This window comes from Pteropus alecto, unplaced genomic scaffold (assembly GCF_000325575.1).
Source record: "Pteropus alecto unplaced genomic scaffold, ASM32557v1 scaffold117, whole genome shotgun sequence".
NCBI classification, from domain to species: Eukaryota; Metazoa; Chordata; class Mammalia; order Chiroptera; family Pteropodidae; genus Pteropus; species Pteropus alecto.
In genome coordinates, this window is record NW_006440642.1 from 1,625,296 (window position 1) to 1,641,775 (window position 16,480).

The 16,480-nt window shown below is 41.3% G+C and overlaps 2 protein-coding genes across 4 annotated transcripts in view; one reads left to right on the top strand and one right to left on the bottom strand.

Annotated features, from left to right (window-relative positions):
• CUNH2orf68 (chromosome unknown C2orf68 homolog) overlaps nucleotides 1-1,318 on the bottom strand; it is a 6,710-nt gene extending 5,392 nt beyond the window's left edge. The window contains exons 1-3 of one of the 2 annotated variants that reach the window (XM_015593856.2): nucleotides 1,182-1,316; nucleotides 738-996; nucleotides 337-529 (exon numbers count right to left, since the gene is read on the bottom strand). In XM_015593856.2, coding sequence (XP_015449342.1) covers nucleotides 337-529; nucleotides 738-783 — 239 coding nt within the window. In that variant the 5' untranslated portion in view covers nucleotides 784-996; nucleotides 1,182-1,316. Of the gene's footprint in view, nucleotides 1-336; nucleotides 530-737; nucleotides 997-1,181 lie in introns of both variants that reach the window. The other variant, XM_015593854.2, reaches the window with a different exon arrangement.
• Nucleotides 1,319-1,383: 65 nt separating this feature from the next.
• USP39 (ubiquitin specific peptidase 39) overlaps nucleotides 1,384-16,480 on the top strand; it is a 33,771-nt gene continuing 18,674 nt past the window's right edge. Inside the window, exons 1-9 of one of the 2 annotated variants that reach the window (XM_006917697.2) lie at nucleotides 1,384-1,749; nucleotides 4,445-4,514; nucleotides 5,629-5,723; nucleotides 6,840-6,976; nucleotides 8,111-8,263; nucleotides 11,024-11,249; nucleotides 12,293-12,370; nucleotides 13,864-13,931; nucleotides 15,008-15,196. In XM_006917697.2, the coding sequence (XP_006917759.1) occupies nucleotides 1,482-1,749; nucleotides 4,445-4,514; nucleotides 5,629-5,723; nucleotides 6,840-6,976; nucleotides 8,111-8,263; nucleotides 11,024-11,249; nucleotides 12,293-12,370; nucleotides 13,864-13,931; nucleotides 15,008-15,196 (1,284 nt within the window). In that variant the 5' untranslated portion in view covers nucleotides 1,384-1,481. Of the gene's footprint in view, nucleotides 1,750-4,389; nucleotides 4,515-5,628; nucleotides 5,724-6,839; nucleotides 6,977-8,110; nucleotides 8,264-11,023; nucleotides 11,250-12,292; nucleotides 12,371-13,863; nucleotides 13,932-15,007; nucleotides 15,197-16,480 lie in introns of both variants that reach the window. The other variant, XM_025050871.1, reaches the window with a different exon arrangement.

A 16,480-nucleotide genomic window follows, 5' to 3' on the forward strand; every position in this document is an offset into this window, starting at 1 on the left:
CCTTCCGGCCTAGCCGCCTGACCTTCCGCCCCTAAAAGGCCGCGGGGCCGAGCGGCGCAGCGCGCTGAGTTCCCGGAGCGGGAGGGGGTGGGGCGTGCGCGACTTCCACGCCCCGGGCGGGGCTTTTCTTTGTGACATAATGGAGAAGAAACGAGAATTTAGGCTTACTGCTGATACGTCAGACAATTCGGGCACCCGTGACACCACTCAGCGTTCGACGTGAAGCCTTCCTGTCCTTTCTCTGGGGATAGGGTGCTGTGAAACTCCATCATCAGCTGCGTGACTACTGAACCCTCAGTTTTCTCATTTGTAAAGGGAGACTCGGAGAGCACTTACCTTAGGAGTTGTGAGGAGGTGAGTGCTCTGGCAGAGCACGTAGCGGTGCCCCGGCTGCGCAGCTCCCCGCCGGGGCCCGCACTGCCCGCCCAGTGCCAGAGCTCTGCGGTCACCGGCCCTGATGTCTTAACTGCCTCCGCAGGAGGACCCAGGGCTTTTAGGGGGTCTGAGCATGCGCCATTTTCGAGTCCGCCTTAAAAAAATAGACAAAATTGGGAGTTCGTGATTAGAATAGGGACAAACTGTGGTACACAAAGAATGAATACTGAGGAGCAGTCCAAAGGAACGCGCTGTTGATACGGCATGGATGAACCTTAAGAACGCCGAGGGAAAACGGCTGTGCCAAAAAGGACACACTGTGTGCGTCTCTGTATATAAAACTTTAGAAAACGCAAACTAACCAGTAGTGGCAAAGCAGACACTTTTGGGCCTGGTTGGTAGGTTCATGATCTTGATCCTGGTGATAGTCCCAGTGTATATACGTCCATTGGGCAGTATCGAGTAAATTGCACACCTTAAACGTGCGGTTTATTTTAAAACACCTCAGTAGAACCGTACAAAGTAGTCCTGGGTCGTAAGAGGTGTCGCGAAAGTTACAGGCCCGGAAGCCTGTTTTATTAGCATCACTGTAAATCCCCTCTGTTCAACGTTTGGGTTGTCCTGTGAAAACAAGAACAATCCGCTAAATGTGGAATTAGAGACTCCGGGTTGTTGCAGGAAGGAGATGATTTGGGGATGTCGCCTAGTTCTCTTGTGCAGGGGAGTCGGTCTCCGTAGCACGGAGACTGTGGAGACGCCCCTTCCCAACCCCTCCGCCCCGGGGGCACAAAGTATCTTGAAGATACCTGGGGGCCCATGACAGCTGCTTTTATCCAGAAATTCCTCAGCCAGTAGAAGGCTCCTGCCTCTTTAAAAAGAAAATTTCGGGTATGTGGGCCGTAGGCCCGCAGATCGTCCTCAGGTGCGCACGCAATCACAGAGGCCACAAGAAACACAGTACTTTCCGGTTTCCTGCGGCGTATTTTGTCCTCGTCGACGACTCGTAGAGAGCTTTGGGCTCCGTAACAGCCCGTTTCTGATTGGCTGCTTGCCGCGAGCTTGAGCGTTCCTAGCTCCTGCGCTGGACGATTCGGCTGGTAGTGGCGATGTCCGGTCGGTCCAAGCGGGAGTCTCGTGCTTCCACCCGTGGGAAGCGCGAGTCCGAGTCACGGGTCAACTCGGGTCGCGTCAAGCGGGAGCGAGATCGAGAGCGGGAGACCGAGGCGCCGAACTCCCGGGGCAGCCCAGTGCGCGTGAAGCGAGAGGTCGAGCCGGCGAGCGCGCGCGAGGCCGCTGCTCCTGTCCTACCGGCGGTGCGGGTGAAGCGGGAGCGCGAGGCGGACGAAGACTCCGAGCCTGAACGGGAGGTGCGAGGTGCGCGGGGGCCAGGGTAGGCGCTGGCTGGGGTAGGCGCTGGCTTTACTCGAGCGTTCTCGTTTTTCTTTTTCCAGCCTTCCCTCCCCAGATTGGGGGGGAAATCCACACTTCACCGGTGTCCGCGACCCGACTCGATTGCGTCTTAATGAGGATAGTACTAGCCTTAATAGTAACCATAGTTATAAGATTTCTAACAGCAATAATAGCAGCAGCTTTTCTTCATTGAATGCCTAACGCGGGCCAGGCGTTGTGCTATGATTTCCTTCAGTTTTTACAAGACACCTGAGGATTGAGCCTTGCTGTAATTTCCGGAATTAGACGAGCGTTGAGTGCCTGAACTCCCTGGGCCATCTGCACCATCTTACCCCGTTATCCCCGGCCGTAGCAGCCAGGAGATACGGATTCTAAACCTGCCTGTGATACTGAGTCACTGTGGTTTGGGAAAGTGAGTTTCACGTGCATGTACCTCTGTAAGTTAGTCCTGGAACCCATGACCTTTAAGAGTCCCAGCAACTGCTAGCGAGGTCTGTCCTTTCCTCCCTGTGACTGCACCTTCTGCCTTTCTCCGCTGCACTCATTCGACTCCTAATTGCGTCTTAATGAGGATATCTTATCATTATTAAATAGGTTTCACCACTTCTGAATCTTTTCCTGTTTACCTCAATTTTATCTTTTGTTTCTCGGAACTCCTGGTTTGAACACGATCCTATATACTTTCTTTTTGGTGAATTAGTAGGTCCCTATTGAAGTAGCAGGTAAACATATAACTAGGCTACATGTTAGGGGCAGGATTTGGGGGAGAGGTATTCCTTATTCTCCAAGACTTTGTACTTCTGCCTCTGGTCTTTGTTATCTGTATATGATTATACTCTTAACTTTTAAATTTCTTGCCCAGAGTCCTGTGTTTGACTTATTTTGCATTATACATAGGGTCCAGAATAGCACCTTACTCATACAAAGTGCTTGATAAATATTTTTTGCATAATTGAGTTAATAATTTCAGGGTATTCTCCAATTTCCTTTACTTAAACACTGTCAGACTCAGTTTTCCCTTTTCTTTGGAAGAGAAATTATTTCTTAGATATTTTGCATAGTGGTGGTATGGAAATTGTTTTCTCTGGGACAGACTAGGATCCCAGTTGCTGTTAACTGTCTTGTCTTTTTTCCTTTTATTTTTATTATGGAACAGATCACAGGTACTAAGATGGACTGAATGTAATGCAGAAGTACATTGTAAAGAAGAGTGTGGCTGTACATCCTTGAATCTGCCACTGGTCAAGAATTGTGAAGGGTCTGAGATTTTACTCTATTTGCAAGCTACTCAGTTAGCCTGCTACAATTTCATGGATGCTGAAGGAAGACATGGGGCTGTTGGACTTGACAGTTTATTACAGCAGTAACAGTAACTAAAAGTAGCATTGGTGTTAGTTTCCCAAGTCATTTCCCCAAGTCAGTTCACATAGTGCAATATGAAGGGAACCCATTGGATCCAGTGAATGGCCTTACAGGAAAGATACTCTTAACTTAGAGAGCCGGAATCTTTTATAATGGGCTGTGAGCTTGCCTCTCCTTTGCTCCGTAGGGAGATACTATCTCTAACTTCCAAGGTCGTTCAGTTTACAGACATTCTTGACAAGACAGTCTGGATGCAGTTAGTGTCTCTGGTCACAATATGTGCAGAAACACAAGAGACCAATGGAGAATTGTTTCCTAACACTGTTCAGCTTAAGAAGTGGTATGTAACCAGTACCTTAGAAGCTGCTGTAGGCCCCTTCCCAGTTGTATCTACCTTCCTTCCTTGCTTAGGTAATCGCTATTCTGAATCTTTTCCTAATTCTGGTTTTATTTATAGTTTTACCTCATATGTGTCCCTAAAGTAGTACCGTGTTTTATTTTGTATTTGATGTAAATGGAATCATGTAGTCTTCCGATTTGCCACCGGCTCCCCCCGCCCCGCCCCACCGATGGCCATATTTTTGAGGCTCATCCAGGTAGATGTTCATGGCCGCTTAGTGTTCCATTAATGATATGCCAAAATATATTTCTTTATTTTATTTGTGCTAGACATTTGGGTTGTTTCCAGCTTAGGCTCTTTTAAATATTGATGCTGTAAATATTTTTTAGTAAAGTACTCCTGGTGTATGTGTGCAAAAACTTCTCTAGGGTATATAAATAGATTGCTGGGTCAAAGGATCTGTATATTTTCAGCTTTGATCTTGTTGTACTGTTTTCCAAGAGGTTGTAACAGTTCTCACTCCCACCACCAGTACATGAGCATTTCTCATTGCTCCACATATTTGCCAACATTTGGAATTTTCCCATTTTATATTTTACACCGGCGGTTATGAATGTATATTGTTGTACAAGATTAGCATTTTCTTGATTGTTGATGAGGTTAAGCATCTTTTTATGTGTTTGTGACTGTATTCCTCATTTTCTGTTGGGTTACTTTTTGTTTTTAATTGTTTCACTAGATTTCTTTATGTTATCTGCAAACAAATCATTTGTAATTCAAATATAGTCTCTCAGTTTGTGGCTTGTTCCATTAGTGGGCTTTTTTTTGGGTATTGCCAGGCTACTTGTATGGTGGTCACCCTAATTAATGTTTCCTATTTCTGTATTTCTTTGTATTGGTAGTTGACCCTGCGTGTGGGTTGCCCATTTTCACAGCCTGTGGTGATTTACCTTTCAGCAAAGAATGGACGTGTGGATTCCGAGGACCGGAGGAGCCGCCACTGCCCATACCTGGATACCATTAATAGGTCAGTAGGACAGGGATTCTGAGGGCAGCGAAAGAACAGCAGAGTCTATTCAGGAAGCTCTTTGGAAGTTCTTTGAACAACATATTAAAAAATGTGCTTCTTGCTGTGTTTACTAGTCTTTGCTCTTCAATTTAAAGTGTCAGAGGGCATGTTGTAGCTCATTTTGAATTCGTGTGATGAAACAGTGGGATACATAGTGTCAATAGCAATATTTATTGAGCACTTACTATGTGCTGCTAGGTACAATTCTAGATGCCTGGGATTTAGCAGAGAAACCACAAAAATATGTCTTGGTACTCTCTTTTTTTCCTAATCCCAGATGATATCTCAAGATGTTTTTCAATTTATACTCTAGAGGCACAAGCCATTTGTGGCTGTTGAGCACTTGAAATGTGGCTTGAGGAACTAAGTTTTAAATTTTATTTAATTTTAATTATTTTAAATTTAAATGCCAATAGTCAAGTGTGGGTAGTGGTTCCTTTAATGTGAAGCTTTACCAGCACAGTTACCAATTAATTAGAGTTAATATTTGAGAAAAATTTTTTTTGTCACCTGTGGATTCAGTGGAGATAAAGTTTTTTTCTCTTACCTTCCCAGGACTCATATACCATTACTTTGTTTTCGAACAGATCTATTTGTGGGTATTTCCCTAAAATTCTTCAGGCTTCACATTGGTTTTTATAGACAAAAATAAGTTTTTCTTTTATAAAAGGATTTATTCACCTTTTTATGTCCTTCAACCCCTAGTCTTTTAATTTGGAATGCTTTTGGGGTCCTGTTACTTTGCTCCTCTTGTGGCTTTCCCTCTAGAGAAAGTGATTGCAATGGAATATCTTTAGCTGGGTGTAAATACTAAAAAGAAAGAGAATCAGTGGCATTGTGTGTCTGGTGGGGATACCTTGACATTGCTTTTAGACTTGGCAGTGAAGGCGCCATATTAATTGTCTAGGTGAAGAATAGTTGATGTTACCCATGGTTTATATGTGGTTATTGTACCATTCTCTACAGGATGCTATGTGACATTGTGGAACATGGAGCCAACACTGGTTCACTTTTGTGCTTTCCTAGAATTCCATCCTTGTTAATTGCTTTTGTTTTATTTTGGTTCTCTTAGGAGTGTGCTGGACTTTGACTTTGAGAAACTGTGTTCCATCTCCCTTTCCCATATCAATGCATATGCCTGTCTGGTGTGCGGCAAGTACTTTCAGGGTAAATAAATGTTTGTATTATACACTTGCTAAGTTTTCAGTGCTAGCCACCGGTCTGCTCTGGAGATACACATATATATTTTTTAAGAAACTAAGCTGCTCTCAGGAGTCATGTCTAATCCCTATTTCTGTTCCCAGCAAATTGTAATACTCTTAGCAAATCAGTAGGTTCTCTAATTGGTCAGAACCTGAATACATATGAAAGGGAGAAAGAATTTGTCCTGTGAAAGACTGTGTAGGAAATCTCAAAGATTTTGGGTTTTCAAATCTTGTGTTTTGTATACTTACATCTTTTTCTGAGAATCCTTTTGCTCTAAGGACTTTTTCAGTCTTTTCTGGAAATTTATTCATTCATTCAGACCAAACAAATGAAATGTATACAGTATAGTGGAAGATTCAAAAGAAATGTAAACTACATTCCTTGCTCTTACAAAGATCTTATGAATAGTCAAGGTTAACACATAAAACAGTCAACAAACTCTATAAGACTGTGCAGATTGCTGCTAGACTGTTTGGCACTGCTTATAAATAAGGACGATAGGAGTTGAAATACGCAAAGATCATTGTTAGCTGGACTGTTTTGTTGAGTTTATGGAGGGGGAGGTGGAGGTGGGACTTGAACTGACAGGACGTATAGGGTTTGAATTGGTTAAAGGAATGTTAGGCGCAGGATTGTCCTGAATGCAAGCAGTTGGAAAATCAGGACTGAGTGATGAGGGCCTATCACAGGATATGTATGTATGTGCATGTGCATATCTATAATATGTGAATGTATTATATATAATACATAGATATTAATTTCTGATAATATATGAAATTAGCTCATTTGTATGTTTACATGTATATACATGTATTTCATATTTATGCATATGAAATTAATTTCCCCAACCGATGTCTTATGCCATCTAGGAAATAAAGTAAGTACTGTGCTATTCTTTTTTGCTAACTCTTGTGATGAGAGAAAGTTCATATGAGAGATTCGTTTCATGGATGGCATAGTACTTTGTTTTTGCTAATATTAACACATTCCAGTACAAAATAATGAAAGGAAAATCAATCTTGATCTGTGCCTTTCTGGAATCTGCCCTTCTCTACAGCCCTCTGTCCTTCCCTACAGGCCGGGGTTTGAAGTCTCATGCCTACATTCACAGTGTCCAGTTTAGCCACCACGTCTTCCTCAACCTCCACACTCTCAAGTTTTACTGCCTTCCAGACAACTATGAGATCATCGATTCCTCCCTGGAGGATATCACGGTTTGTGTCCCAGGGCGCTGGTGTCAAACCATTTCTCTCTATAGCCATCCCAGGGATCTTGGGATATGCCCCACCTAGAGAAGAATCTTAATCCCTTCGTCTTTGAGAGGAACCAGGGAAACCAAGAAAGAAGGTCAGGAGTCATATTATAGCCTATGGTTTGCAATGTAGCCATCATTTATGCTTTTAATGTTGAGGGTTGAGAAAATATGGCTACTTATTAATTGGGGTGAAAGCGTTTTTATGAAATAAATTATCCATCCACACTTGGAGTAGGGATGTGAATTGGACCTGGCTTAAGACAGTGGATATCAAGCTGCATGTCAGCCCCTAGCTACTTTTGACATGATGTGGCCAGAATGACTAACACGTCTCATCTCTGGTTTGTGACCTGTGCCAGGAGTCATTGTACTTCAGCAGAGAGTCTGGGAAGTCCTTGCTCTCTGGGCTTTGATTAATGACAGAACTTTTGATTATTACTTTCCTCTTCAGCAAGCAGCTGCATATTTATTGTGCTGAATGCTCTGTTTTTATAACTTTTATTGACACCTTAATAGTCGAAGTTAAAGTGTTTGTGGACAGTATTTACAAAAGGAGAAATGAATAAGTTCAAGGTTTCAAAGGGAGTTAGTGGTGACCTCTGTCCCACCTTTGACATGACCCATGTAGCTTTAGGACTGGGAAGGTTTTAATCCTGTCCCTCCAACCACAGGGAGTCATGAGGTCTCAGTCCTGCACACAGGGGTGGAGGCGCTCCTGCTCTGGCTTCATGTACTGGCCTGGCGCGAGGTCCCATATGAGACTCGGACCCTTGCTGCCTGCAGAGACTTAAATGTCTTGCAATTTCTGGCAGTCGTTTTTCATGGGATTGGCTGTACCTGAGGTTTGAGGGAAAACCTGGGATTCAGTAATTTTGGATTAAACACAGAGACCTCCTTGTATATTAGTAATGTGGAAAGGGCCTATTCCATGTTATTCAGTCTTTATACCTATTGTTGGGAGCTCTTTGGGGGTGTGGTGAGACATTAATGACCAAAGTGTTTTTTGTTTTTGGCAGAAATTGCTGTTCCAAATACATCTTGTACACTCTGTAGATTGCCCTAAAACAACTTAGAATTTTCTTTTGCTTTGCAGTATGTGTTGAAGCCCACTTTCACAAAGCAGCAAATTGCAAACTTGGACAAGCAAGCCAAATTATCCCGGGCATATGATGGCACCACTTACCTGCCAGGTATTGTGGGCCTGAATAACATAAAGGCCAACGACTATGCCAATGCTGTCCTTCAGGTAGGATCAAGATGGGAACAGTGAGGGAGAGGGGTAACCCGGAACACTGTAGGGTTGAGCTGAGCAATGACTGCCTTCTGGTAGAGTGCAGTCAAATGGTCTCCAGACCCCTAGTCTTACGGAGGACTCTGCTTGGGTATTTCTTCTGCACCACGCATAACATTCATATCTTTGCTCAAGGTGTTACTTCTGAATGGTGACACCTTTTATAGCCTCTGGAGCTGCCAGGGAATGAGGGATAGGGTCTGTGTGTGTGGCCTGGCTACACCCAGTAGGAAACACACATGCTAGGTGATGCATATTTTTATGGTGCAAACATTCAGATGTCTTGGTCCTGCCCCTGTGCTTAAGCCCCAAAGTGGGAAAGGCAGAAATCCAAAGTTGTCCTATTTGTAGTTAAGTTTTGTTATTTAAAAAATTATATGAGTAATGTGCACATTTTAGATCAATTAGAAAATGTTGGTAAGTATATGAAAATTACTTACCAACAGTAATCTTGCTTCACCAAAAAAGAATTGATTAAAAAGTTATTAACATCAACACTTATTGTAGGGGAGAAAGAAGATGTGGAAAGTATAAATTGAAAGCTTGATTTCTTTCTTTTCTTAACCTCTCTCCTGGGGCAGTTAACAGTATACAGACTTCCAAAACTTTTTCTAAATACATTTACACACATGAATAATATTGTCATGTGGCACTGTCATGATTTGTTTTACTGTTCCCTAATTGATAAAATTTGACTTGTCTCATATTTTTTTTCTATTACCAGTGTTATAGTGAGTATCCTTCTATTTACAGACTTGCACTTTGTGACAGTTACATTTTGTAATATTTCTTTCCTGGATTTTAAAAATACGCATACTTACATATTTTTAATCTGTAAAGTACATAGTATATGTATATTTTTATATGTTATAATGTGAAATCAATAAATATTCTTGTGCAGCATCCTTAATGATTACACGTTAATCCATTTTGTTGATGAGTTATAATTTATTTAGCCTTCACTTGTATTAATCCATCCAGGACCTAGCTTCTAGGCTGTAGGGAGTTCTATAGCAATATATAAACCCACCAGCAAAACAAAAGAGTGTTCTTTATTTTTCACTATCACTGTTACCACTGAAAATTTTTTTCCCATTTTTATAGGTATCTCTATTTTAAGCTACCTTTTTAAATTTACTTCTGAGGTTGATTAGTTATATTTTTTTCATGAGTTGTTGAGCTTTATGTGTTCACTTTTTTATTGGTTCATCTTACTGAGCATTAAGAAATATGTTAGCGTTTTTGTATTGTGTATGTTGCAGATATTTCCTCCTAGTTCTTATTAGCTTTTAAACTTTGTTGATGATGTTTTTGCACGAAGAACTCTGTATAACATTATAAAAGTAAATCTGGTAGTTTTGGTGTCTGACATTGGTGTTCTGTCTAGTACCTGGAAAGGTCAAGTTTTTAGGTGGAGAGAGACTGGAGACTGTCCCTCTTACAGTCTCTCATGGCTTTGCGAAGACTGTTACAGATGGACAGATAAGATTTGAACATGGTCAGGTTGGTTAGTCTTGGCTTTGTGAGTGGGTTTTAGTTTCCATAGGAAGTTCTCTTTTTAAAAGTAGATGAACAAACCCTCTGTGATGGTGTTTCCACTAAAATAGGATTGAATAGACCAAGTACTTTACCTGGAGACTGGATAATTTCTCTTTGAAGATACCTATTGTTAACTTGTATTGTTGCTGAAGCCAGAACATGGGTGGCTGAGAATTAGGATAAACTTTATCCATACTCAACTTCTTTTGAGAGCAACTCTTTTTTTTAGTAATTACTCTCTAAGCGGCAAGTCCTTGTTTCTTTGGCTGAGCTAAGCTTGTAGGGGCTTTCCTCATCACTTCTAAGGTTATGGTGCTCTCTGCATCCTGAGTTATTTTCCCTAGAGACACCTGGATTTATTGTATTTAGCAGAAACCCTTAAATAGATTACTTTACCAAAGAAAGTTTTGCTCCTAGTAAGCCCAGCACGGGCAAGGACTCATGAACCTGTCAGGAAGGACTTGGGGGAAGAATACATTTATTTAGAATCTGTTCTATGGTCCTCTCTCCTCCCCCCCAGTTTTGTAGCCCATACTAATGAGCGTGTAGTCCTTCCTGAACTAACATAGCTGGTCTGTATCTTTTTGCTTAATGAGCTAAAACTTATTTTCGAAACCTTTTGATCATTTTCCGTCATAAAAGAGTACATTCGTTTTTATATACAGTTGTGTGGTTTTATTACTACTCTCTCAATACCACATTTGGGGAAACACCAAATTTTATGAAGGTGATTTTCATATTTTAATGTGTAGTTGAGAGATGGGCACACTGTGCTGTCCAGATAGTTATCTTCTGCCTACGCCAAATGGATGATGAAGAGCATTTGAGTTTATAGCCTTCAGTTCTTTATGAATCCAATCATAGTCACAGGCTTAATTAGAGTAAACAAAGAAAATTATTAAATAAGCTGGTCGGTCAACAGGGATTTGAATACCTTTTTTCAAAACTCCTTTGTCATATCCATGTCAACAAAGTGTCTGCAGAACTGGACTTTGTATGAGACTCTATAGGAGGGATGTTGTTGTAACGTGAACTCTAAATATGAGTGTTTACTTCTGACTCTTTAAGGCCATCCATCACAGGCACAGTTCTATTAGAAGAACTTTAGTTGGAAGAGCTTGGCTCCCAGAGGTCCTACAGAGGGGCTTTGGATTAATCGGAGTGTTTGCCTTCCAGGCTCTGTCTAACGTTCCTCCTCTTCGGAACTACTTTCTGGAAGAAGATAATTATAAGAACATCAAGCGTCCTCCAGGGGATATCATGTTCTTGTTGGTCCAGCGTTTTGGAGAGCTGATGAGAAAGCTCTGGAACCCTCGAAATTTCAAGGCGCATGTCTCTCCTCATGAAATGCTTCAGGCTGTTGTCCTTTGCAGCAAGAAGACTTTTCAGATCACCAAGCAAGGTAAGGAGCAAGTCATTCATGTTTTTTGACTTTAGTGAAATAAAACTAGTTCAATGAACAAATTTACTTCCACTTTACGTTGAACCTTAGAGTAACCAGAGCGTCCTTGTCCGTCCAATGGGTAGTGGGGTTAGGTTCCTCATTCTTTTTTCATCAGCCTGTGCTGCTCAGATTCCCAAGAGATTTCAGGTGGCTAGAAAGTCTGTCTTACTTGCTAAAGTAATCTGTATGATTCAGGTGAAAACCAGGAAGCTAGGAAAGACATCAGCCCTTATTAAGCACTTGCCGCCTTTGCTACGTATTTTGTCATGTAGCAGACTATTCTGATGAACTATTTTGACGTTTTTATCTTTCCAAACCCAGTTAGTTATTACCACGAGTGAAGTGGACACTTTGTAGTTCTTCGTACCTGGATCTCTTATCCTCTAGCATCACTGTCAGTTTATTTGCCATTTATTCATGGTTGTTGCAGGCTTTAGAGCTACAGGGATAAGAAACACAAATTTTCTCTTCCAGGAGCCCCCATACTAGTGGAGAAGATAATTATGTAAAAAGGTGATTATAGGGTGTTAAGTGCTGTGATAAAGGAAGCAAAGTATGCTGTGTGGGAGAGAGCATGGAGCAGGGAGTTTTAGGTAGAGGGGGAAGCAGGTTGGGGGCATTCCAGGTAGAGAGGACAACAATGGGGAGTCAATGAAGGCTTTTAAGCAGAGATATGACTTCAGAGTTATGTTTAAAAACACCCCGGCTGAGTGACTTAGAGGGGAAGTTTAATAATGGCTTTTATTGGTTGATGAGATACAGGTTTGGAGAGATGATGACTGAAGGTCCTGGTTGGATCAGAGAACCTCAGGAGAGAGTAGAGAGCTTGACCTTGAGGAGCGCCAGCATTTAATGGCTGGATAGGGGAGATGTCTAGGGGATGGGATGGCGTGGCCCCAGAGGAAGGAGGCAATCATGAACATGGAGTCAAGCCAACCAGTGTGTGGTTTCGGTTATCATACTGCCTCTCAACTTCAACACGTCCCTCCCTTCTTTTCCAGGGGATGGAGTCGACTTTCTGTCTTGGTTTCTGAATGCTCTGCACTCAGCTCTAGGGGGCACAAAGAAGAAAAAGAAGAGTAAGTCATGTCATTTTGTGAAAGGGAGCTCTTTTTTGTTTGCTTTCTTTTAAGAACAGTTTGTACTTCCCATCTTTTTCTAATTTACAGTTTATCTTTTTGTGTTATGATGATACCTGTGGATACATGGGCTAAATTTTGTTCCTGAATAGGCTGCTCTTCATTTTTCTTTATCAGTCTATGGTTATAGCCAGTGGCATTTTTAATAAATGGAAATAGATATAACTGTGCTCTAGAAACCCTGACCCAGTTTCAAACACCAGGACTGGGCAGCATGTTATAGACTTCTAGTCCTCTGGCTGTGCAAGAGTTAATATGAAGAGGACTCAGTAGATGGCTTGCCTGACTTACAAGTTGACTGGTAATACATACTAAAAAGCTAGTTTCTTGCCCCGAGCCTGTACTTGGAGAAATGAGGCTGGCTACCACACAGATTCTCATACTTTAAGTCCCTATGTCCCTTAGCATCCATGTTGGCTTAGCAGTAGTTAGACATTTTTCATGAATGCCAGTTAGTTCAGAGACTGCTGAGCTAGGTGAATAATTTTGGAGACCTAATGCAGTTTTCTTCCTGTCTTCTTTCTGTGTTGTGATGCTCTTGATGTTTTCTTGATGTGAGAGTATGGCCTGGTGCCCTTTCTACTAGGTGGTCCTGCTCTTCTACCATGTGTCTTCAGCCTGTACACACCCTCTGAGTTCTCTGACTTGTGTCCTGTGAGGGTTCTAGAACCCTGTTGTAATTTTTGTCTTAGTTCTTTGGTTCTATTCTGCTTCTTTCTTGCCATTTTCCTTTTATGTCCAATGCATGATAAACATTGTCTCCCTTTGCAGGCAGCATGTGGTCATGGGAGGGTCCTTTGATGTGTAGTTGACCCTTGAACCAACATGGGGGTTGGGATACTGACCTCCTGTGCAGTTGAAAATCTGTGTGTAATTTTTGACTTCCCCAAGTACTAATTGCCTGCTGTTAACTGGAAGCCTTACCAATAATATATACAGTTGATTAACACATAGTTTGTATGTTATATGTATTATTTTCTGTATTCTTAAAATAAAAGAAGCTAGAGGAAAGAAAATGTTATTAAGACAATCATAAAATACATTTACGTGTTTATTTAAAAACATCTGCATATAATGGACCCACGCAGTTCAAACCCATATTGTTCAAGGGTCAGCTCTATCTTGTGCTTGTGAATTTTCTGTGATTCATAAATCTTCAGGCTCTGTAAATCATTCATTTCAAATGCACTTAAATTTTAAGGGCCAAGCCTTATGCTAGAGGGTCAAAGGGCCTTTTCTGGAGAAGATGAGCATAAAATTATTTATACAGATAGTTATAAAGGTACCATGGTGGTATATATTAAAAGGTACTTCTGTGTTTAGTGACAGTTTTGGGTCTTATGCTGGAAGCTGCTGGTTTATTCCAGAAGTTAGGACTATATTGTGGAAGTGCTTTCCAGCCTGACAGAACATTCTGATTTCTATTTGTACAGCTATTGTGACTGATGTTTTCCAGGGGTCCATGAGGATCTTCACTAAAAAGCTTCCTCATCCTGATCTGGTAAGTGGGTTGAATCTGAGTCTCAGACTGATTTATATTTCTAGGGGGATGTAGGGTTGACAAAGAGATGCTTAGAAAGTCCTCTTGCCCCAGGAATAGGGTCTACAAAAAAACTGCCAAGTGGTAGTTCCCTCAGGTTCCTAGTACATCAGTGTGTGCTTAAGTTTGGGAATTAGTAGTTGGATAGGATTTGCTGGTTTAAGTGGCCTGGCCACTAGGTGGTGCTTGTGTGTTTTTTCAGAAGCTCAGGCTTTCTAGATCATCTAAAAGCTTTTATTTATTTATTAAACAGTTTAAAAATTTTTTCAATTACAGTTGGCATAGTTTCAGGTGTACCACGTAGTGATTAGACATTTATATAGTACGAAGTGATTACCCCAATAAATCTAGTACCCAGCCGACACCATACATAGTCATTACAATATTATTTACTCCCTATTCTGTACTTTACATCCCCATGACTATTTTGTAGCTACCAATTTGTACTTCTTAATCCCTTCCCGCTTTTTACCCACCTTCCCCAATCCCCCTCCCATCTGTCAACCATCAAAATGTTCTCTGTATGAGTTTGTTCCTGTTTTGTTTATTTTGTTCTTTAGATTCCACATGTAAATGAAATCATATGGCATTTGTCTTTCTCTGTCTGACTTACTCCTTCTAGGTCCATCCATGTTGTTCTCAAGGGAGCTTCTTTTATATGTCCCCAGTTGTGGGACTTCTGTTCAGATAGACTTCAGGCAACTCCCAATGATGGCTGTTCTGTATGTAGTTTAGTTGTAATTTTGATGTGGTTGTGAGAAGAGGTCAGCACAGCGTTTATCTACTCTGCCATTTTAACCAGAAGACCCCTAAAAGCTTTTAAAATAGCCTGGTATTTAAGTAAAATCTCTCTGAAGATGGAAGCTCATCTGTCCTCGGCACTAATCTAATCAGGTGGCACTACTGCCCAATCTGTTGACTCCACTTCAATATGAAAGGAAGCAGATGTAAATAAAAACATTGTTTCTATCTGTGGTGGTTTCTTGCTGCTCACACTCCTTTCTCCCACCCTCCTTTTTCTTTTCACTCATTTTTAGCCAGCAGAAGAAAAAGAGCAGCTGCTCCATAATGATGAGTACCAGGAGACAATGGTGGAATCCACCTTTATGTACCTGACACTGGACCTTCCTACCGCCCCGCTCTACAAGGATGAGAAGGAGCAGCTCATCATTCCCCAAGTGCCGCTCTTCAATATCCTGGCCAAGTTCAATGGCATCACTGAAAAGGTAGCTCATTTGTATACCTGCTCTGCTAATATTTCTCTCCCTTGACTTTTTCATTTTCTTTTTATACTTGGAAATTGCCACATGTGTGTAATGAATTTATTATAAAGTGTATTGCCTTTAGTGAGCCTCCCAGACTCCATGCTTTTTCTAGCTGATCGCCCTCAACTCTTAGCTTGAATTACAGTGGCCTCTCTTACACCTCTTACATAATCCTTTAAACCTTCTGCCTCTGGTTAGATGGAGGAAAAAGGGATATTTAGCATAGTGGAAACTCACAAAAGTTGGAAAAATTCCCCTCTTTTAAAAAATATAACATCAACATTAAAGTGGAAAAAACCAACTAATGTTTAAATAAAGTGAAATAATTTATTCTTACTGTATCAAGTTAAATGTTTCCTTTTATCTGCCGAGTTAACTGTTTCTTGGTTTAAGTCCCTTCTGCATCTTAGACAGATTATCCTTTTTTGATTCTTTACTGGAAGAATCTTTTTTTTTAACCTTGACGCTTCATTCCATACCTTTTCTGCTCTTTTTATTAACCAAGGCTCTTGTTTTCAGATATTAAATACCAACAAAAGACTAAAGTAAAAGAGGAACTTTATTGGAAAGCACCTCTTAGGATCTTAGAAGACTTGAACTGAGCAGGATTTGGGAAGGGTGGGAACTAGAGAAAGGGGTTCCAAGAAGTGGTAGTCTGTCGACTGTCCCTTATAAAGGCTGCCATTAACCTCATCTCAGCTGCTCCACTCTGCAGCTTCTGCTACTCTGCTCCAGGTTCCCAGGAGGGAGTTGAAAGATCTGCTCAAGGACCCTGTGAATAGGGAGCTTACTTTGAAGGGAGAATTATGAGCTAGGCAGCCACCCAAAGAAGTCTCTAAAACACACCTTTCCTAACCCCCATTACTCTTTCCATCTAACATCTAAGTTAGTTGTCAGGAACTGTTAGCAAGCGTAATAAGCAAAAACAAGGACAATTGCAGCTGCCTATGTTGCACACACATGTGTGTGCACACACACAAGCACAGAGATAGGTAACAATGATACCTAGAATAAAAGACCTGTTTCGTAGACTCCTTTTATTTTTGCGAGATGAAAGAGAGACCTTGGGGCTCATGTAGCTCAGTTTCTTTATTTTACTTGTTTGAAGTGACAGACCTGGGGATCTAAACTCATCTGACTTTTCAACTATGCCATTTGATCCCTATCACCACTCTTTGTTCGAACTTAATGATATTAAGATTCCCATGGACTCTTACTGTTGATTTAAATTTATTCTTACTATAG